At 36.6% G+C, this 22,849-nt stretch overlaps 1 protein-coding gene across 3 annotated transcripts in view; it reads right to left on the bottom strand.

The window, feature by feature from the left end:
- The window catches only part of PTPN4 (protein tyrosine phosphatase non-receptor type 4), a 112,656-nt gene that overhangs the window by 29,405 nt on the left and 60,402 nt on the right, over positions 1–22,849 (bottom strand). For all 3 annotated transcript variants that reach the window (XR_011152013.1, XM_069021003.1, XM_069021004.1), the window contains exons 11-15: positions 18,765–18,828; positions 12,397–12,569; positions 8,611–8,679; positions 1,857–1,991; positions 459–617 (exon numbers count right to left, since the gene is read on the bottom strand). Coding sequence is in view for 2 of the 3 variants with exons in the window: in XM_069021003.1 (XP_068877104.1) it covers positions 459–617; positions 1,857–1,991; positions 8,611–8,679; positions 12,397–12,569; positions 18,765–18,828 (600 nt within the window). In the remaining variant the exon portion in view is untranslated. The remainder of the gene's footprint in view (positions 1–458; positions 618–1,856; positions 1,992–8,610; positions 8,680–12,396; positions 12,570–18,764; positions 18,829–22,849) is intronic.

Here is a 22,849-nt window from a genome sequence, read left to right as displayed (position 1 = left end):
CTAGCAATGTCCAAATGTTGTTGTGCCAAAAAGGTATTTTGGCTACATAGCTTGTAGAGCTCATATTCTCACTCATACTTCCGTGCCTTGACAAAAAGCAACATTGCCAAACTTGTGGGAATTAAAACTTTACTTCAATTCTATCAAAAACCCAACTTTTGCTTCCACATCCAGACACTGATGGTCACATTACAGCAAACCCACACCTCGGGTCGATGGGGATGGTATTGTAATCCTGAACCTGGAATATGCCAGATACAGGTCTTCAGCTCTGGATCATCTAGTTCTTCCTCACAGTAAGACCTATACTAATACTCCCTAAATAACAGCCACCTTTTTAGTAAATTGCCTGGCTCTCCCTGACTCCACATTTAACAATAAATTCTTCAAGGCCAAGATTTCTGACTTCTCTTCAGAAGCCCTGCATGCTACAGTGGTGTGGTAAGAGCAGAACTTACGGGGATGATTCCAGTATGATGCTGTTGGCCTGGGTGGAAGATGGAGATCTGTGATTTACAAATACTTCACTTGGGGAGGTGTGAACCACGTGATCCACTAAATGTCCAACTGATGAGGGTCGTAACCGGGCTCCTTCTTGAGTGAAGGCAGAGTTGCGACTAAGAGGGAAAGCAGAGCAGTGCAGTGTGACATGAATATTCTTGTTATTCTACATTTCTGATACCACCCACTAAAATGGGATGCTAAAAATATTATTTTGTCTCAGGGCAAGCACATGTTTATACACATATTTTTATTAAAATTTCAAAAATCACTGAAACAATTATGTTGTCTGATCAAGATGTATATCGTTATTTTATTTTTTTAAGTGTTCAAAAATTATTTTAATAAACACTAAGGGCTATTTAAAAATTATTTACTTTTAATTAAAGAAGTCTGAAATCATTATGGTCCAATGAACAAGCTGACAAGCCCAGTCAACAAGACGAAAAATGGATTCCCAAGAAGACAAATCCTGGCTCTGTTCATGGCAGAACTTAACCTTAAGTTAAGTAACATTAAGATGAACAATTTATTCCCTGCATCTTCCCCATGATGAATCATAAGCTTTGCACTGAGAGTCTTATAATTTCTGGAATCCAGTATTTTCCCATTTGAAAACTAGCATGACAATATTAAAATTCTTTTAAACATGCATGATTAAGTTTGTTATGCTTTAAGCATCATTATTGCACAATTTTTCAGTAATTTTTTAAATGCTACATATATTTACAACATTAATCTTGTGAATATTATACTGCAGAATCTTAAAATCTTCTCATTTATGCAATACAAAATTGAGTAATACTGATTCTTAAGCCAGTTCCAGCACACTGAGAAAATTGGTCACCTTCCAAGAGAAATCAGGAATGTTTTTTCACTAACTTAAAACAGAAGGCTCTATCTATGTGAAAAGAGTGAACACAGAAAGGAAAGGCAGAAAAATTGAGAGGAATAAACCTGCAAGGATTTCCAATTAAGGAATTTTCCCCAATGTTTTAAAAAGTGGTATTAACCAAAATAAATTATTTTTAAAATATCACATAGATTTTACCATCAGGGTCTTTTTTTTCAAACCAAATTAATAACTTAGTTTTAACTGTGCTTGAGAAAACTCAAGCTCTCAAATTTAGGGTAGTGTGATACAACTTAAACTTTTTATAGGTCAAGTGAGAAGCACCTAAAACTTGCCCCTAAATACTTATTTTTATCTGAAGCTACATGTTACAGAGAATCATTTGGCACAGAATTTTTGAAGCTATTTGTATACATAACACATTAATCCTTTTATGACACAAGCAGGTCACTCACATTAGAGGTAGGGAGTCATTTCTAGGGAGAGATTTGATGCTACTCACTGATTTGGGGTTCCAGGTGGAGACCGTGATGGGAGGCTCTGTGTTTCCAACCTATCATCAGACAGCGAGTTCCTACTCACTACTTCCCAATCCATCCCACTCATTAATTTCCGTGCCAAGGGTTTACTGGGGGATCTAGAAGAAGAAGAAAGTAAAATGGCTAACCAAAAATTATATGGTGTAAAAACAAAATTACATAAAACTCACCACAATGAAACTGATGTTCTATCATAGGAAACCAAATGATATGTAAGAAAGGAAATGTAATAATGCAAAGCTACATTTACATGGGCAGTTCTCAATCTACTGTACTTCATTTGCTGTACTTTGAATAGAAAGCCATTGAAATAGCAATAAACTACTGTTGGCTGCAAGGGAGACAGGCAAGACAGAATCTGAACTCACTAAACTTCTAATGCCTCAAAGACAATCTGACTCAGAATAATCATTGAGAGATCTGAACTTAAAAATGTAGATCAAAATGAAGCAAATAAACAAACAAAAAAACCTCCTCTAAGTAACACAATTGTTTAGCCACCTCAGAAAAAATAAAGCAGTGAAAACATCAGGCCAAAAAAACTCCCGAAGACTTTGAAGAACTGAAAGTGGGGTAAGCATCAACATGACAATAGAGTTACCAAGTTTTGCTTACACATCAGGGGTTCCCATCAAGATGACATGCCTTCTCCCAGAACATGCCCTGTCACTTGTCAGGCAGATGCAACAATACTATTTAACTGTTTGAACTCCTTTGTGGGGAACAGAACTTCATTTGGTTCTGTGCCAGAAATGTCCTTCAGGTTAAAGGTCATTATCACCAGTGCTTTTATACAAAAGGAATTCTATTTTCTACTCGCTGTCCTTTCTTGACATTAACAAAACTTTTTTTTCCCATTCTGCAGTCATTCCAGGATGCCTACAATCTCCTGCTGTTTCTTTCACCTATTTCTTAAGCACAAATGAAACCACACTTGTAATCTCTCATTAAATACATTTCCCTTTTATATTGGAAATCATCAAATGAATCACCCGAGGTTGCTTTTTTCTTAGCATTGCATTGGATGGTTCAGTCATCCTGCAACTGAACATACCCAGACTTTCACTGTTTGTTGTTTTCAATTGAAAATTCTTCAGCTAACAACAAAAAATACTTTTAAACAATTCATACATGTCCTGTATATTTTGTGTTACTGGGTTTTTACTTTACTTCTACTGCTTTGATGGTGCTACATAGTTCAGATTTCTCCTCTATCATTACCCAAACCATCTCTTGTTCCAGTGATACTTCAATCTTTTGTGACATGATAATTTCATTTCCATTTGCCTTCCTATTCTATCTGTAAATTCTCTGGCTTTGCATAATGAGGTGACAACATATTTTATCAGCAGCACAGCTCCATACATCCATATCACAAAATAATTTCTGGCTTTACTGTCCTTGTGACACATGATAACTTCTTTATCTTTGTCATTATTACTGGTTTACTGAAAGAGTAACTCCAGAAAGAAGGAACTTAAAAAAATTAAAGAACTACCTGCACACAAACGACATCCTCTGAAAATGAGAAACTTGATTACAAATGTATTTTTGCTTCTCAGAGAACTTAAAACTCAATGCAAGTAACCACCTCGAGCAGATAATATTGTCCTCAATATTATCAAAAAAGTCTACAATAACTATCAACCAAGCATTACATTGAATAAGCTTCACATACAGAAGTAAGAAAGATGTCAACACTGTTTGATACTAAAGGAGTGGTGGTCTGCATGTGGAGGGTTTATTTTTACCCCACCAAACAGTTCTGAACATATATTGCATTCTGCTTTGCTGCTCTAAATTTCTGACAAATTTCAAACAGTTAAGCGAGATGGGCTATTCTAAATAATACTGTTTCAGGTGTTATTCGACCTGAGGGAAAAAAATCTAACAGTATACTGATATTTGAAAACAGGGAAAATATCAATTAATTCCTCAGGAGAAGCATGTCCAGTTTCTTAGCACGCTTCACTGTATTTAAGTATTAATTTGATTTGAAAAATAATTAGCTTGGTATCGTACCAATTAAATCAAAATTCTGATTTCTGTTGTTTGCTTCAAATGTGAGCAACTCAAACTACTTATATATCTTTCTTCACAAACACGTAAGTGTGAGCAGTTCTGAACAGGTAAAATAACATGAAACTGAAATAGCAGAACTGAAATGCATGTCTAATTCTAGCCTTTAATTATTCTTTTATTAATCAGAGCTATGATTAGCTGGACCCTGCTGACAGCTGTTTGCAGCCAGCAGATGAGCACCAAGAGCCAGCTCTTCCAAGAGGTGGATTCTACTACCAACCAAAGAACAGTCTGAGGGAAAAAAGAACATAATATAACCAATGCTGAATTAGGTAAATATAGGATAGCAGATATAGTATTTGCTGACAGACATGTAAAGGCAACTACTGAACCTCATTCACCTTCAGTGAAAAAGCAACAAATGAAATGTAGGAAAGTTGGGGGGTGGGGGGGCTTTTCTTTATTTGACATTCAACAACAGTAAAAGTGCACCATCCTTGCCTCTGTGAAACTAGATAAATTACAAAGAGAGACACACAGGAGCATATAGGGTGGAGAAAAAAAAAAATCCAAGTTTTTCCAAAAACTGCATTTTTGACTGCTTCAGAAACCCCACTGCTTTATATCTTAAGCCACGGTCTGTAACTATGTTTATGCAAACTTCCTCAATCTACACAACAAATGAACACAACTCTAAAATGAGCAAAGCATCACCTTCTTCCTTATCAAAATATCCAATGTCAAGAAAACACTCACCTTTTATTGTGGATAGGGTCTGATCTTTCAGAAGTAATACCTTACCACCATGATAAACAGCTGCAGTGTTTATCACCAAAGCTTCGTTTCAATTATTTTATTAACAGCTCTAACCTCAGAGTCCCACCCACTCATGTTTGTTGCCCCAATTTCCTGTCTTTGCAGTAATTTCAAAGAAAAAATTACCACATTGCAGCATTGAACTTCTTAGGGCTGTGGCTTTTTCATTTTAGTTCTCTTGTCAACACTTCTAAATCTAACAATAATTTTTTTTTAATTAACATTCAAGATTTATTGTGACATATACCTACAAATTTGTCCTGTATGTCTGATTTCTAACAATATTAAAATAACATTCTTATGTCAGAGTGCACCTGAGGAGATAGCAGAGAGAAAAACCAAGCTGTAAAAAACTTTCAAATTTGAAATTCTAAACTCCACCTTTGTCTGCTCAACCAGGATGCTTCTATTGCACCCAGCACAGGGCACTGATAGTTAACAGCACAAGCCATTTTCAGATTTAATTTTGGTGTACCTGCAGGGACATTCTTAAGAAAGTTGGAAGCAGTTCCATCTATTTGAGTAGCTATAGAAACTGAAAACTTTATCTGCCCCAGAGTCTTATGAGCCGCAATGTTACAGCAAATACAAAAAAAAAAAAACCCCAAACACCCAAAACTGAGTAGCAGGGATGAAATGGATGAAATAACGCAACTAAAAAACCCCATGACATAATATTAGCTCAGCTACAGTACAGAAAAGCCATCAAAGACAGAATTTGTTTGGCATCCCACAGCTGAAGGGCTAAAATCTTGCAGAAGCTGGGAAAGAACAAAGGTGTTGTTTGGAAATACAGGTGGGAATTTTAAAAACTATTTCTGTCCCAAAAAGAAACATAACCTGGAGCCACAGCCCTGCTCTGTATTTTGACAAGAAGTACAGGGAATGCATTTCTCAGCAAAACTGACAAATATTGCTGCAGAGCAAGAAACTGAAACTATCCACAAATCTGCATGGTACATTACACAAATGACATAAGCAATTTAAAACACCTGAGAAATTATTTAATTAACCCGAATAAGTACATAATTGAAGCAAGATTGAATTTTTGGAAACAGACTGCAGTTTAATGAAGGGAGTTTGCAGACACAAATGACTGACATCCACTCACTCAAAACTCCCTTCTCTCAGCCCCCATGCACACCAGAAATGAATGGCACTAGAATATTTTGCAAGGACTTTATGAGAAAGTAGTGCCCTTTAAGAATTCTCTCAATTAATGACTTTTACCTTTTTTACTCCTATTATCTACTTTTATTAAGTTTCTGGGAATTCTTACAGGGTTTTGTGGATTGAGAATATCCTGCAATAAAATGAGGCCAAGAGAACAGCTGTAATGAAAATGAAAAAAAAAAACCAAACCAAAACACCTAAACAATGGCAGCAACAGCCTTCAGAATGCTGAACTTAGTGTTGCACAAAGATTAAGAAAACAGCACCTACATAATGTATGCAATTTATTACAGTATATATCCTTCACAGTAATAATTTCATTTTTAAAAAGAAATGTAAATGTTTCAATGATTTGGAAAAAAAAATCTTTCAGCTAATTTTAAAGTAAAATCCTGAGAACAAACAGCTAAGCCTGCTTCCTGTAGGTTAAAATTGCTTGTTTTATTCAAATGGCTGTTGAAAAATTTTATTTCCCTGTCTTGTACTCTGCACCTACATTCCACTCAGCATGCAAAGGCCACATCAGCTCATTGCTTGTGGCGATCACCATTTCCCAATTTAGAACAAACAGATCACTCAAGTAACATCTCCATGTAACTCTCTGTGTTCATGTTCTTACCATGAAATAATTAAAAGGTTTGTTGAGATAGTATTATTTCAAATAAGACAGTTTTTAATTAGATACTGTTAAGAAATCCAAGTGTCAGTCTGGATAACCCTACAAAAAAACCACCAGAAACATTTTTTAAACTGATCTTGAAAAAATCTTCTTATGTAATAAAATAAAAGCAACAGCAATTATTTAAATTTATGTGCCCACCTAATTCTCAAGAAAGACCTTGAAAAGCAACCAAAACAAGCCCACTGCCTGAAAGCTTAAAAAGCTGTTCAACACCACCATGACTTTGATAAAGGCACACCATAAAAGAGAAAGGCAGGTTCCAGGAATAAAACCCCCATCACACCTGGAAAATCTTAGAAAACAAAATTTATCCTCTGTATGAATACAAAAGGGCTGACATCTACTCAGTATGTCAGCTTGAAATGCAAATATTTAGAAGACAAAGAATTAACGTTCTTAGATTAAGTTTCTTGCAAAACACTGTTCTAGAAATGCCTTCTATTTCAAGTTTTTTTCACTCTTGAAAATATTAAAGGCTTTTAAAATTTAAAATACATTAATTGCACATTGTCATGAGGAAGACATGAAGAAGAAGCAGCTGATTTATCAGAAGTCTTTTGAGATGTATTTGTTACAATACACCATTATTTCATTTCACTGACATAAACACATACGCCTCAGACATCAGTCATCAACATTTCTAAGAAACTCAAAATGTGTGGATAAGTGCTCTATTCCTTATTCAAAAAAGCAACAGTGGAAAGTAAAATTCCTGAGGACGGAAGAGCCAAGCACTTTATTAACTAAAAAAAGCCAAGATTTATGAAAATAAGAGCAGTTCTAGCCATGGCTTTTGATTTTATTGACTTCATTGATTTTATCCAACTGTATATATTATAAACTAGAAGTGACCCCCAGCAGCACTTCCTGGGTTTTGCTGCAAAGGGAAGAGTGCCATCTACTGCATAAGAGTTTCTGAAATGATAAAAACACTCCTCAAAGCAAAGTATCAGCTCTCCTCCACCCAGCTAACTTGTGGGCAATTGCCAAGTTCAGAGTGCAACAAGAAAAATAGTTTTTAACTGATTAATAGCTGTCATTTAGCAAAGTAAAGCTCACCTGTCACAGTGTTGAGTCTCTGAGTACTAAAAAAAGTTGCTCCAAGTACAAATCTAAATTCACTCAGATCCCCAAAGTAAATTAAATAGAGTAAAAAATAATTTTACATAGAAAAAAAAGGGTTTATAAAATCTACTTGTTGAACCATCATATTACAGCATTTCTGCCCCTCAAACCTAGTATGGATCTGTCTGTCTATGGTGAGCCTAGCTAAAAAGCCAAATTATAATGCACAGGGGAAAAGAAGGGGTGGAAACAGGGCAGGAAATCAAGGCAGAATTCACCAATGCTCTTAAAAACACTGACTGCAGGCTCTTGGGAAGGTTGCTGGACTTATTACTAGAAGTCTGCACGCATAAATTTGAACTCTAGAGTTCCTTAAGGGGCAAAAAGACTTCTTGGATCTCAGTAAAAGTAGAAGCACAAAAAAGGGACAGAGCTGCCCCCTCCTCACAAGGATTCTATTAATGATCAGAGCAGACTGCCAAGTGGATGTAGAAACTGTCTTACTTTTGAAAACAGCATCATAATTTCTGAAGAAAGAACTAAATCTATGTCTTGACTGTTTTATTGTAATCACTAAATTCCTCAGGAGCCTGGAATAAAATTAAGTAATGTATTCTTGATTAGCCAACTACTTTGTGACCAAATACCTTCAGAAGCAGCTCACTTTTCATAGCAAAACCCCTCATTGAGACTACAGTGATAAAGCTGTTCTCACAAGTAAGACTCACTGTACTTATTCTAAAGGAAATACACACATACAGTTGCAGGTTATTATCACATAAAAATACCCATTAACTCAGTATTTTAACGGAGTATTTTAACAGCACGAGACCATTCTTTGCTATAAAAACAGCACAAAGAGGGCTAATACATGTAACAACAAACTATGTAGACTGAAGGCTATTCTGAATTTTGAAAATATATAAAGGGGGAAATATTAAAGAATGTTAGTTACTTACCTTGCAAATACCCTGTCTTTATTTGCTCTCTCTTTACCATACTGCACTGATTGGACCTCTGTTCTCCCACTGAAAAGCAAAAAAAAAAATCAAACTGCTAAATCCAACATGATTAAATAACAATTTCTTGTTTAAAATGGAACCATCTCAACAAAATGCCTAAATTCTGTTTTCAGTCATGCTCAAGCAGTTGCCTGAGCTTCAGTACAGTGGAACCTTAGAAAGCATTTGGTAAAAATGTAGGTCTTTCCAATTAATTTTAGATATAACAAAAGCTCTCTCTTCTATTTGCTTTCTTATGCAAAGCAACAAGAAATATCTACTAGGATCTCTGGGTAACACTTAACACTTAATCATACTTCCTGCTATAGCCACTGTCAAAAACTTACAGCATCTCTTCCATACTCTTCCTAAACTATTCTCTGAATTGCTAATAACTTAGTTGCTACTTAGTTTAGCAAAATACCACAAAAAAAATACATGATAAGCACATCAGGATTGTATTCTTCTATGCAACTTGTCAAAACTAAGTTTAGAGCTTGGAACTTGCTGACTTTTCATATAAGACCAGATGTCTTGTGTCAAATCAAAGATTCTTTACACTATTTCATAATTTCGCTTCTAGAAAAAAATACCATTTTTGAGTGTCTATCAGCACTTAAGAATTGGTGACAAGATACCAGCAAGACTTGCTCTTGCAGCCACTTCCCCATTAATAACTTCAGACCAAGCACAGAGCCTCCTACAGGGATATTTACATAAGGAAACCAAAGAATTATCTATTTCCACATTCATATTACAGAACTACTGGATGTGTGAAGACCTGAGAAATGAGCCAGCTGGAATCTCATGAAATTCAGTGAAGGAAAATGCAGACTTGCAACTGAGGGGGAATAACCCCATGCACAGGCTGAGTGTCAACTGGCTGGAGAGCAGGTTTTCCTAGCACAGGTGAGGGCACATCTGGAATGCTGGGTGGAGTTTCAGAGCTCCCCAAGTCAAGCAAAGAGCCACAAAGACAACAAAGGGTCTGCAGCATCTGATGGATGGGGAAAGGTTGAGAGAGCTGGGACTGTTCAGCCTCAGGAAGAGAAGGCTCAGGACGATCAAATGCCACAAAGGAAATACCCTGTCTTTATTTGCTGTAAAAAATACAGCCAGACACTTCTTAAGGGAGCCCAGAGACAGGACAAAAAAAATCAGCACAAACAGAAATATGAGAGCTCTTACTCTTGCAGGCAGCAAGGACAGGGCTACAAAACAACAACATCCTCACCACCCACCCAAACAAAAAAAAGTTTTTACTGTAAGATAGTTTAACACTGAACCAGGTTGCTCAGAGATGGTGCAGTTTTGCTCCTTGGAGACATTCAAAACGTGGCTGGATACTCTCCTAGGCAACCTGCTACAGTGGACCCTGTTAGAACAGGGCATTGGACTCAACAGTGTCCAGAGCTGCCTTCCAACCTCTGCCATGCTGTGATTCCAGAAAATTTCTCCTTCCAAACCTGCTGCCTGCTAAATTGCTGGGGTTACACATTTTTAACTCCAAGAAGTAAGTTGGCTGTATTTGCCTCTATTGCTTTCCAATAACTCTATCATTGTATTTGTCCTTCTATAACTGCTACTAATAACCGATTTAAGGTTTTCAGAGAATCAATGTTCCTGCTCTTTCCTTCTCTCTGTGTAATTTATTTTGCATTTTTGGGCACTGAACTTGATCTACTATTTTATTGCCTACTCACTCCTCATTGTGAAATACCACCAAAACCTTCTACTGTTGACTTCAGATTTTACAACAAAACCCTGTATCACTCCAGTGGTAACTTCCCTCCGTTGTGAAAAAGGAATCTACTTGTTTCCCATCTGATTATAAAAGAGATGCTAATACACAATAAAACTCCCCATGTTTTTTCATGAGTATTTGGTGAGGAATACTATTAAAACCACTTTGAAAAAGACAATGTACAGAAGTCACCTTTTCTTACTAACAGTCTTCTCGATCCCTCTTGGAAACTTAAAAAAAAAACCAAAACAAACCAAATTTGCTTTAAAATTTGCTGTATAGAAGTATTTTAAACCAATGGAAATATCTTATGTAACAATTTAATAGTTCAACAATTTTATGTCCCCGATTTCTTTCAGAAGTGGAGATAATTCTGTCTAGACCTGTCAGTTCTGTATTTTAATTGGCTTGTTTTGATCATAGAAATGTTGGCTAGAAGTCTCTAGTCCAATCTCCTGCTAACACTAGGTCACCTCTGGCCATGGCTTTGTCTAGCTGAGTTTTGAAAGCCTCCACTAACAAAGATCCCACAGCCAGTCCAGGTAACTTGTTTCAGCATACACTGTTCTGAGAAACCCAAACACTTTCCCTCATGTCCACCCAGAATCTTTAAGGTGAAATCTCACCTGCCTGTTACCAGCACCTCCTTTGGGTCCATCAGTACTGACATTGCCCTAGAAGTAGCTTTAGGCTTGCTACTGAATTCCCCCTTAGCTTCCTCTTCACCAGATTAAATAAGCCCAGTGCTCTTAACCTCTCTTTGCGTGCTGTATTATTGCCTCTCGACAATCTCTCAAACTACTTGCAGAAATTCCAGCCTTTTGGCTGTTTCAGCAACTTTAATGACCTTCTTCATTTTTATGCAGTTTCCCTTCTCATCTCATGTTAAGTTGAATGTCATCATCAAAGAGCTATTCTGTAATAGTAACCACAGTGATTCAGATTCAAAATCCTTACAGAAATGAAAAAGCTCCCTGAAATTCTCTACAGCAACATTGAGTCAAGTCTCAAACACTGTTCAGGATCATAGAATGCTGTTTCTCAAATGGGTACTGGGAATGCTGGTCAAAAAACAGATGCTATAAACAGTTAGCCACTGAATTACTTTCCTCTTTATACATTTATGCAATTCACAAATGTGACAGAAATAGCCTGTTATTGTGTTTTCTAGCTTTTCATCATGTCCCTTTGTACGTCACAGACACTACTGCCATTCTAGATGGATGATTAGTAGTAGCTCTGTTATTCTCTATTTCAGGCACAATTTAAACCATTGGCATTCTGCACTACTTGCAAAGGCAGTTAATTCAGTCACTGAACAGAGATATATTTTTTAAAATAAAAACTATAAAATAACAAAACCCAACACCACCCACTCCAGCATTATGGGGATTATAGTTATGACACAGTCATTCTGTGCACCTCCAAGCTTCTTGCCTATTATTTTAAGTTCATCCTTAAGGGTTATGGATTTCATTTCCTCCTTATTTTCTAAAGCTCTGGTTTTGATACAGAACATGTCCTTTGTCTTCACCTAATTCCTATTTGTATACATGTAGATAAGTGGGTTTTACTTGTACAAGCTTCTTTTCAGTAATTCATATTTGGTATTAACTTAGGTCTGTCTTGTTGCTGCTGCTGCACACAGTATCCGAGACTCAATGGTTTTCAAAAACACCAGGTCAAAGGCTTTGAAGTTTTGAGACAACATTTTTAAGATAAACATAACCCAGCAGGAAAACAGGCCAAGAAATGCACCTTGGGAGACAATCTCAGAGTACTAGTGCAATAATGGCCACTAATAATACAATAATTATATTTTCAAGCCATCTTAAAAAATTACCAACATTTGAAACTTTGGCCAACAGGGAAGGGGAACAGTTGCAGGATTCAAAAACTTGAATTATGTTTTAATATAGAATCTAGATAATTCCCTATGTTTATTGATGAGCTGCCTATTCACTCACATTCCTTCCCACAAATTTGAAATCAGCACTTACCAGTACCGGAACTTGGAACCCAAAGTGAAATAATGTGCAAAAAAGTTCTTCTGAGGGGCCAGTGGTCTGTCCAAACGGAAGAACGTGTGATGCTCAACACAAGCCTTCCACAAATTCTTACACGCTCGGTAATTCACCATATTGAATCCCAGTAACGTTTCTCTAGATTCATGCTAAAAAATGAGAAAAATATATTTCAGGTAAGAATTATTTCAAGTTACTTTTGAAACTAAAATAAATATTGTTGACTTTGGGGCATTTTTTTTAAATCATGCTTTTTGAAGTGGTACTCTAATTTTCTATTAACTTTATGTACAACAAACCCTTTTTAAATACCTTTACAATTTCTTTGAAGAATTTTTTTTGTTCCCCTGGGTTATGGTTTTTTTTTTTAAAGAGCCTGCTCAAAGGTTAACAGTCTGTTTAGTCATCTAGAAACAAGTCTAAAAGGTACGACCCAAACTACATGAAAATGATTCCATGATCTGAGAGCTCAAAGACAATGTGCCTCTCTGTTGAAAACTACAGTCAAGATGAGCAATTGTCATGCACATGTGGCAGCTGGAGATTGGAAACAGGTATTGATTTCAAGAGCAACTGATGTGCCTGCTTCTAAATGATTCATTAAATTCCTGGGAAATGCAAGAAGCAAAATAGCAAAGCAAGCCAAGCTACTCTGCCTGTTGAGAGAGCTTGATAAAAACCCACTGTAGGTCCAGAAATATCATCAGCATTCTTCTTTCTCTTCCCAGTACTAAATTCTCCCCAACATTTTGCACACCTTAACTGATTTCACTTAGTAGTAAAGACCTTTTCCAAGTTAAGCTTTTGTTGGTGTGCTCATCTTTAGATCTGCTGAGAAACCAAGGCAGAGACCTGCAATTCTTCACCCAGTGTTGTATTCGGGAACAAGAATGACACTGTATTTTCAGCTACATGACAAATTTAAGGCAAAATAAAATGGATTTAAAACAAACAGCAAACTCTAAGTATTTATTGATGATATTTAAGAAATTATATCCAAGAAACTAAACACTGATATTTCAATTCAATTACAAAGATTACTTATATCTCTGTTCTTAATTTCCAAGTTTTGCCAATTGCTCTCTGTATTTTCTAGACATGTGAACCGAAGCATTTAAAAATTAGAAGTCAGAAACAAGATAACAGAAATTAAGTCCATTACCTATGCAGCCATAAAAAGCTTTATCAACAATGTAAAAGGCAAACAATATAAACAAGGTAAATTACTATTCTGCAAGAGAGCAACTACGTAAAATTATGGACTGCCCTCATCTGGATCCAGTAAAGGATGAAACAGCTAAGATTTTAGATTCTAACAAAAAGTTCTCATGATGTAGCAAATTTTCATGTTCTGTCAGCCTTTTGAACAGTTGGAAAAGAAAAATTGACAAGTTATATGAGCTGATGATCATGCATTTTAATGTCATTCAAAGTATTATAATTATGGGTTGGGGAAAAAAAAACCATAACCTGCTGTTTCCCCTAGTTTATACTCCAGAAAATGAGCTGATCTGAATCTCATGCCACCATCTGATCAGTAGATCAGACATGAAGCATGAAGGAAGAGCTGGTATGGCAGGATGAGAAGGAGCTGCAAAAGATCAACTTAATTGTAATTCGAGACAGCACTTTCACAGGAACTTGGTGCGCTAGAGCTTTAAAGGTACCTTAACAATAGTTCTATTCATAGCTTTTAAAGCTTTCATTGCAGTGCGGGGAGAACTGATTCTCAAACCCTTCCCCTTCATCTCAGTTACAGCTAGGAAACATTGTTTAAGATAAAGAATAATATATGATATTGGCTCCTAAGTGCACTCATCCTTCCCCTATTCACCTCTGCAGGTTCTGTAATATTCCAGTGTAACTTGGGCACCTGAAATTCATCTTTGCTGATGATTCTGGGGTGCAAGATCTGGTTCTACTTCTGAATTTAGAATAAGGTTGCCCCTGTCTTCCCTGAAAACAGCAGGCTTGAATCAATGTGGGCTCAGCATCATTTGTAATGTCCATGGTACTTCAGCCAAAAGCACATAAAGTAACAGGACAATTACACTGCAGCCCTGCAGCCCATGGAATGCTTTTACAGCACAAGGCTCCAGCAAGATGCACAATGCTCTATGGTATGATAACGACATACAGGCATTTCAGGGGGTTATGTCTGTTGAGATCAGTGTTAGAAGACTACATCATGGAGTCACAGCACGATTCTGTTCCAAAATTATTATCTTACTAATTGTGTCTGTGGTTTCTATTAAAGAGAGGAAAACTGCTTGCTATGGAGAGGAAGAGGGAAGCAGCTGGGATGCAATACTGGTAATGAAGCTCTGGGCCCCAGCACAAAACTACAGTAAGACAAATAAAGGTGGGGTATAGTCAAGTCCAAGTCATCTTTGTGGTTCCTACTATTAAAAAGGCAAAAAAAACCAAAAAGCAGACTGGATACTGGTGCTCCTCTCACACAGAACAGCTCAGTACTTGAACAAGCACCTTGAGTGGGGGCCATTCATTCAAACCTACCTTTGCCTGCCTTGAAACAGTGACTCCAGAGCAGATCTCTTGCTGCTCAGGAAAGAAATTGGGTTGAGAAACTTACTCTCTAATGAAACCCTTTTACTTTCGCTAAGCAAGGAAAAATCCCAGAAAAAAGCACTAATTCCCTACCCCATCTCAGAAAGACAAGACTTGTGCTTTATAAGGGCAGATGCTCCCCATACTCAACATATTCCAGAAATAGTGGGCAAAAGTCCTGTGAAAGCTTAAATGCAGCACAGATACTTCTGCCAGTAGTATTTGCTATTCACAAAAAAAAGTGCAACACAGAAACTTTGATAGGATTAGGCAGCAATCAAGTAGGCATCTAATGAATGCCAGTGCTACTTAAGATCAAATATGTGCTTGGGCAGATAAGCCCATACATCACCTTGTGATTTCAGACCAAATTTTTCTAAAAGTCAGTCAAAAAAAGTCGAAGTTCAAAGCACAAACTTCAGATACATAAACTATAATTTAAAAAAATAAAATCAATTATTTTGGCCACTCACTGAAACTAGGTTTCAGTTACGGCCAGAAACTTATAATCTTGTTTAGTTCCAGACTCAAGTCATTTTTCAATAGACATCTGGCCTCCAAAAGAGCAAAAGAAAATGCTGAACAGCTTCTTTGGCTGTCAAAGAATCAAGACCACAAAAACATGCTGGATGGCATTAAGAGCTTGATGCTAGCTATTGATATTACTACAACTAAATCGTGCAACTAAATAGAACCAGAGAAGTTTAAGGAAACATCTAGAAAAATGAAACTACTGAATTATTCTCAAACAGCTTCAAACATGTAAGGGAAGCAGCATATAGAACAGGCAGAACAAAGGAAGATACAGTGGAAAAACCTGCTATTGAAGTAATGGCTCAGGGGGCTCCTAATGTTGGAGGAATAAGTCCTACATATAACATACTTTCCCCCCACAAAACCATAAAACAACAATGGAAAAAAAAATGTACTCCAGTGGATATATGCTCCAGCTATATGATTGTCAGAATACTCCACCATACTCAAGATTGTATTATACCACCACAGGAAAACGACTATGACATTAAACTGCTTCATCTCACTTCATTTAAGTGATTTATTTAAACACAGATTTAATCTAATAAAAGTAGGCAAATAGTTCTTTACTTATGTTGATGCCTTTAAGCTATGCCAAGTCAGGGAATAAATTTAACAGGTGATTACAAGATAAGGCACTTGCACTTTTGAGGACAGTTGCAATTAAAAGCTCTCAACACTCATTAGCAGCATCTGAAAAATATCTTTTTATGATTATAGAAAAGTGTATATAGCCCAGCTGGGAAAAAATAAAACCAGTGGAACATTCCTTTCCCAAGTCCACTAACTTAATATTCTACAGCATCTCAGCTTTGCATTCAAATAAATGCGGTTTCTCAGATGTACAATTTGTTACATATTTACACACAAGTTTGAAACACATCATCAGCATACCATGAATGTATTTCCCCTGCCGTATCGTAAATAGGTGATTTAAAACATGCACTCAAAGCACTAGACCAGAGATATTTTACATACCAAATGTGCAATCACCGAGTCACTTCACCTAGTTTCTGCTGCCTAAAGAGAGTCATTTAGGCTCCCTTTATTGTTAATGGGAGTGAAAGCAAAAGGAAGACTATACCACCAGAGAGCAACTTAACCCATCCTAAAATGTACTTCCAGTTCAGATGTTTCAGCCTTCGCACCTTTGTGTGTGATTACTACAGAGGAAGCTAACGATGAGCCTTGGTGAGCCAAGTAATCATGAAACAGAAAATACATTCTTTTAACCTAACTGAAGCTGAATATAGGTGAGATGAATCTTATCCTATGAATCTAGTCAGAGAAAGTAAATCTGGAAACAAGAATTTTAATATTAGCTGTGATTAAAAAATTAGTTTAAGTATGACTTCTTTGGAAGCCAAATTTCAACTTTGATCTTAAGATATTCACTACTTGGAATGAATGAAAATTAAGTTCTCGCGACCAGTTTTCATCTGATACACAGAGTTTAAAGAAAAACACTACAAGGCTTTTTAATTTGTTGGCTTGGATAAGATGTCTCAGAAGAGAAATTACATTAATTATAAAAACTACATTCTCATGCAAGTAACAATATGTAGAGTATTAAAAAGTAACAGGGAAACAAGATGAGAAAGTTATCTTTGTATTACCTTCTCTTATAAGCAGAATTTTTCCGCAGAAAATAGAGGAAACAGTCAAGTACACAGTATGCAATCCTACTTTATATCTAGGTATCTTAATGTTCAAGGTCCTGAAATCTGCTGCCACAGCATTTTCATCAAGTTCTGATTTAGAAAACAACTGCAGTTTGTAATTTCTGAATTCCAAATAAAACTCCAAATTCTCATCTCACATGCAAACACCATTTCCTGCAACTGTAATGGAGGTTACACACACTGGTATCAAGACTAAATTTGACCTCTGGGCTGTCAGAGATCAGCCTGCCTTTGAGAACAAGCCTGTAGCTCCAGTGGGGTTTTACAAAAATGCTGTGTCACTGCAATACAACATTCCCCCCCCATCTTTTTTGTATCACCATTTTTCTGCTCATGTTGCACGATGTCTGCTCACATTGACAGACACTCCTGCTCACTTCATGATTTTATTTAAGATACACCCGTTGTGTACCTGTATGACCCCTGTTTTCAGCATTAGTACCAGTCACCAGACATTGGCCTGATCTGACAGAACAGGTGTTTCCTCTTTGTATTTTTCTTGTTTAACCATTATTGTCTCTAAACCTGGAACAGCCCTATAGTACTCAAGATGCATTTCTGCACAGAATCATCTTTTATATCTAGTCTGTAACTCTGTATTTCAGGTCTTCAAATCATAGAACATTAAGGGTTGGAAGAGACCTTAAATAGATCATGCAATCCCAACCCACCTGCCATGGGCAGGGACATCTCCCACCAAACCAGGTTGCTCAAGGCCTTGTCCAACCTGGCCTTGAGCACTGCCAGGGCTGTGGCACCCACAACCTGTTCCACTGTCTCATCACCTTCACAGTAAATCCTTTCAGTTGTAAGAATTGCACAAAACCTCTTAATTAATCTGACGAGTTAATCACATAGTCATATTTTTAATAAATTTCTCCATCTTCCCCCAGTGCTATGCCTGTGATGGAAGCTCATCTCTTGAGGGCACAGAACAATACATTTCTTGCTGAATTAAATGCACAGTGGTCCTGTGGTGCTTCATGGGATAGCAAACGCACACCTCAAGCAGTGCAACATTCAGCTCCAACCTTTTCCACAAGAAATTCAGAAGTAGGCATAAAAATTTACCACATGTAATTTAGAAGTACTAAGAAATTCTTATCTCTTCTATTTAAATATAAGTAATAAAGTCATCATGTATTACCAAATCTGAATAATAGAAATCAACATGTTTATCAAACATTAACTTACAAGCATATATACAACTGAAGCAGCATTAAGCACTACCTTTAGTTTTAATTTGGTTTCTTATGACATTTAAATTTAATATTGATTTACTTTCAACCTTTTCCACATTTATCTTACATAAACAAGTTACATTTCCTGCATACAAATGCAAAACTAAAAGGATCTAAAATGTAAGGCAAATCAAATTAAAAATAATCTTATAAAGCATTGTAATCATCTACTTGAAACATGAAACAGCCAGAATGTTGGTGAAACTGGACTTTTAATTGCAGACAAAACCAAGAATCAACATAGTATCAGTCAGTATAATGCAGACATATGGTAGAAATTATTTCATTGCTTTCAGATCACATTTAAGATAGTACTCACCAATTCTTTCCTAAGTTGAATAAAAAACTGCTTGCACTTAAAAGAAATTTTTACAATCTTCAACCTAAATGAAAAATAAAACCACAATATTTAAACATTTCATATACTGAATCATGGTTAAAGGCTTAAATACACCTACTAAAAATATACTTTCTAGAGAGATGAGATTTCATTTCCATAGACAAAAAGTAAGGTATCAAAGATTAAATAAAATAGTTTGTATAATTTGAAATTTATGGGCTGTGTATTTACATTATCCATCAAATTCAGTTGTTTACATCCTAAACCCAAGGCAGTTGCTAATTTTGGTATCTTTTCCCCATTCCAAAGCCCAAAGAGCCTTTCTATCCCCAGGTCATTCCAGGCAGATGTTCTCTTTTCTGAGGCTGCTTTCATTATCCCTCAGAATATGAAAAAAATCCTTTGAGCTTCACCTGATCCCTGAAAGACATTCTTTCTCTATGTTCTTACACATCTTTAAATATAACCAGAATTTGTTTTAGTAAAATAGCTAAGATAAGATATGAGCACAGAGATAGGACTCACGACCTTGGTTATTATAAAGTTAAGGAAAATAATCACATTATTAGGAGGAAAAAAATATTTACAGTATCACATGACAGGGAAAAATCTGCCTACAGATCTGTTCACCTTTCAAGTTAGCTATAAATATATGAAATACTGACAGTAATTCCAGACTGTTTTGGATGGTCACTCTAATACTAGTTATGCAACATGGCAAAAGACAGGCTGTATTTCCATCACAATCTAATTATATACTTTTTCAAAAAATGTAGTATTAGGATAGTCGACATATTTTATTAAATATACAGGAGTATCACTTTGGTCAAGAAAAAAGTGAGGTTCAAATTGTAAAAAGAAAAACATGGTAACTTTCGTTACTTGAAAAATGAACAACTGATACAATACTGCAAAAGGACTGGAATTACTACTTGCATATTTATCACTTGCTGAATAAAGAACCCTTTAGACCAGGAAGGATGAGAAGCAAAACATTACAGACACCTAAGTTGGATATCTATATATAGAAATTATCTTCTTAACTTAATCAAATAAAGACATTTTTCTTCAGGGGATTATTCAGAGCAGGAACCTAAGTGGGATGTCCTAATTTGTTGGGAGAGTCTCTATCTGCAGTAACATAAGGGCATTCTCTGAACATTAGCGTTTCAATTATGCTTATTTACATCTGTTCCCATTTCTTTTTCCTTTCCTAGCCTTGCCATTAGTTTAACAGTTAGCAATAACAAAAAAAAAAAGGGAGCAGCAATAACTGTCCTATTTGTTAGTCTGTTTTTTTTTTAAATTCTTAACAAATTCTTGCTATCAGAGTTAGTTTCTCAAGGATTTGGAACTTTAAGGGGAGTTACATCTTATGTACTAAAACCAAATTATTCCCCTGGCAATCAATCTTCTTAGAACCTCCTGTGACAAAAAATTGCTTAAGGGTAATGTAGGCTGGATTTTATATTTGCTGGATAGGACACACACTAGTGATTATTAACAGTCTGACTGTGGGAAAAACAGAAAAAAATTATTAGACTATTTAGGCTGCAGTTAATCAACAAGTATGTTATTACTAATTTTCTAAAATTTTGGTGTACAGTGCAATTAAAAGAACATTTTAATACATACCTTTTCTAAAAAATGAGTTCCATACACTCTGCAACATATCTGATTTGCTTAGCAATTATTCTGTTTATAAAAACATTTACTATCTTTTATTCTTTGGGTTTCCTCTTCTGCTAAAAAAATGACTGCCTTTGGTGGTTTACAAACTCAAAGAGAGTAAGGCTAATACATATGGAGTTTTAATCTCATCCCATAATTTAGGCTCACAGAGTGAGGTCAGCTGACTTTTAAGACTGAAACCATTTGGAACAGACTCAAAGCTGTAACATTAGCCAGTATGGTCTAACTCAAATCAAAAGAGCTGCCATTCAAGTATAAAGAAATGACTCAGCAAAGCTCATTCTCATCTATTAAAAAAAAAATACAGCAAATAAGAGAATACTCAATACTGCTAATACCCTGCTAGGCACTGAATGAGCATACCCATACTCAGCCCAAGGAAAAGGCATGTCTGCCTACATTTCCTTTCTCTGACTGTTGGCAATGCTGCATATCCAAGGAGAAGCGTAAGAACAGGCAGGCATCAGTATTACTTTCCTGGTATGGTTTTCCCATCTACAGTCACCTCAGACATCCTAAATAATAAAATATATATTTTTAAATTAAGAGATATTTAAAAGTCCTAGTCTAAAATGCAGATTGTACTCAAACACATGGAAGGAGTCTCATGATACCAAGCCCTGGTTCTCACTAAGGGCTTTACCACCCCGACCCTTGGGAGGCAGGACTTGAGCAATCCAGCAAATTTCTTGAGCAAGACCTCTTTGGCACAGGTTCTGGACCAGGCACCCAGGGAAGATGCTCTTGGTAGCCCAAGTCACAAACAAGAAAGGATTGTTTAGATTTAGTAGCCAAAGACAAATTTGGCTCCAGCAGCTGTGAGATGGCGAAGTTACAGATTTTAAAGTGGAGGGACGCAGCAGACTAAACCATTGGTTCAGGAGAGGAAACTCCAGTTTGTTCATTGTTCTGGTGGGCAAAATCCCACAGAAGCTGCCTTTTGGTCACAGGAACAGAGGACAGTCAGTCTGTCTTAAAGGACAATCTTCTCAATCCAGAACAATCCCGATGTGCTAGAAAACATGCCAGCATGAGAAGAGGCCAGCCAAGACAGAACTGCTGACAGGGCTCAAACACAAAAGGAAGTGTACAAGATACGTAAGCAGGATTAGATGACCAAGGAGGAACACTGCACTACCTAATCATTCAGGGATAAAACCAGGAAATCCACAGCACAACTGAAGTTTCAACTGCCACTGGATGTAAAAGGCAATAAAGCTTTCCAGAGATACATCAACCACAAACAACAGGCAAAGGAAAGCATGCTTCCAACTGCTGAACAGGTGGTCTAGTAACAAAGGAAAGGGTGACATACTCCATGACTTCTCCTTTGGTCTTCAATCTCCTTGGATTCCCAGGTCTCTGTGCCTGGTAGCAAAGTCTAGGGAAAGGAGGAATTATCTACAGTACAGGAAGATCAAGTCAGGACATGTGGGATAAAAAGGCAGTGTCCTTTGTTTTCCCCTATTTCTAACTTGTCTTCCTCCTGTTTAATTTCTCCCCATGATCAAAAGGTTCAAAAAAAGATATAATGTCAAATTAAGAGGGAGAGGGCAAAGACATTTTACTTGATTGTTCTCTAAGCAATACAGTTAAATCTTTATTTCCTCCCACATATATGCATGTCTAGCCTCTCACTCATCTCAAAACTCACCTTCAGGAGTACTGAAACACAGGTATCCAGATATCCACTGTACCCATAAAGCACTGGGAAGACATTACACAGCTCCAGTTGTACAGGAGCAAGAATAAGTGGAAGCAAAAAGAAGAGGTAACAGTACCACTGGCATAGGAGCAGCAGCATGATTATGGATAAAAAGAAAGGGTAATAGGTCTATTACTGAGCTATATTGTGGAAACTGGTATTTCAGATTATTACTCATAGCAAAAGAAAGCCTCTAACAGGGTGAAATGGGGAAGGGTGGTTCTTTTTTTTCTTTGTAAAGACCAATTTCAGTGGTAACTATAGTCTTCACAGGAAGAAATTAATACCCCTGATGTCAGCTGGTATGGTTAAATACAAGGAAGAACTGTTTAGGTAATTACACACATACAAAAAACCACACTAAGAATTTAGATCAGCATCCCTGGCATGCAAACAATATGAAGCAGAACTCACAGAAACCTCCAACTTCCATTAGGGATGTGTAGCTTAATTATGACTTAGATCATACATACTCAGTAATTTACCAGTGTGCTTTACAGAACCTATTTCTACTACTGCTGTTTTCCCCAAAATAACAGCAGTAACATCAGACTGAAATAAAACCTTCCTTATTACACCACTCAATTTATAAAGCAGCCTTAGCCCAGAAATGGCTCCAACACTTCAAAACTCTCACCACATGAAGGATATCTTTCCTAGAATGTGT

The sequence above is a fragment of the Aphelocoma coerulescens genome, chromosome 7, assembly GCF_041296385.1.
Source record: "Aphelocoma coerulescens isolate FSJ_1873_10779 chromosome 7, UR_Acoe_1.0, whole genome shotgun sequence".
NCBI classification, from domain to species: domain Eukaryota; kingdom Metazoa; phylum Chordata; class Aves; order Passeriformes; family Corvidae; genus Aphelocoma; species Aphelocoma coerulescens.
The sequence above is the reverse complement of the archived record's forward strand: the minus strand, read 5'-3'. Positions and strand labels throughout refer to the sequence as shown.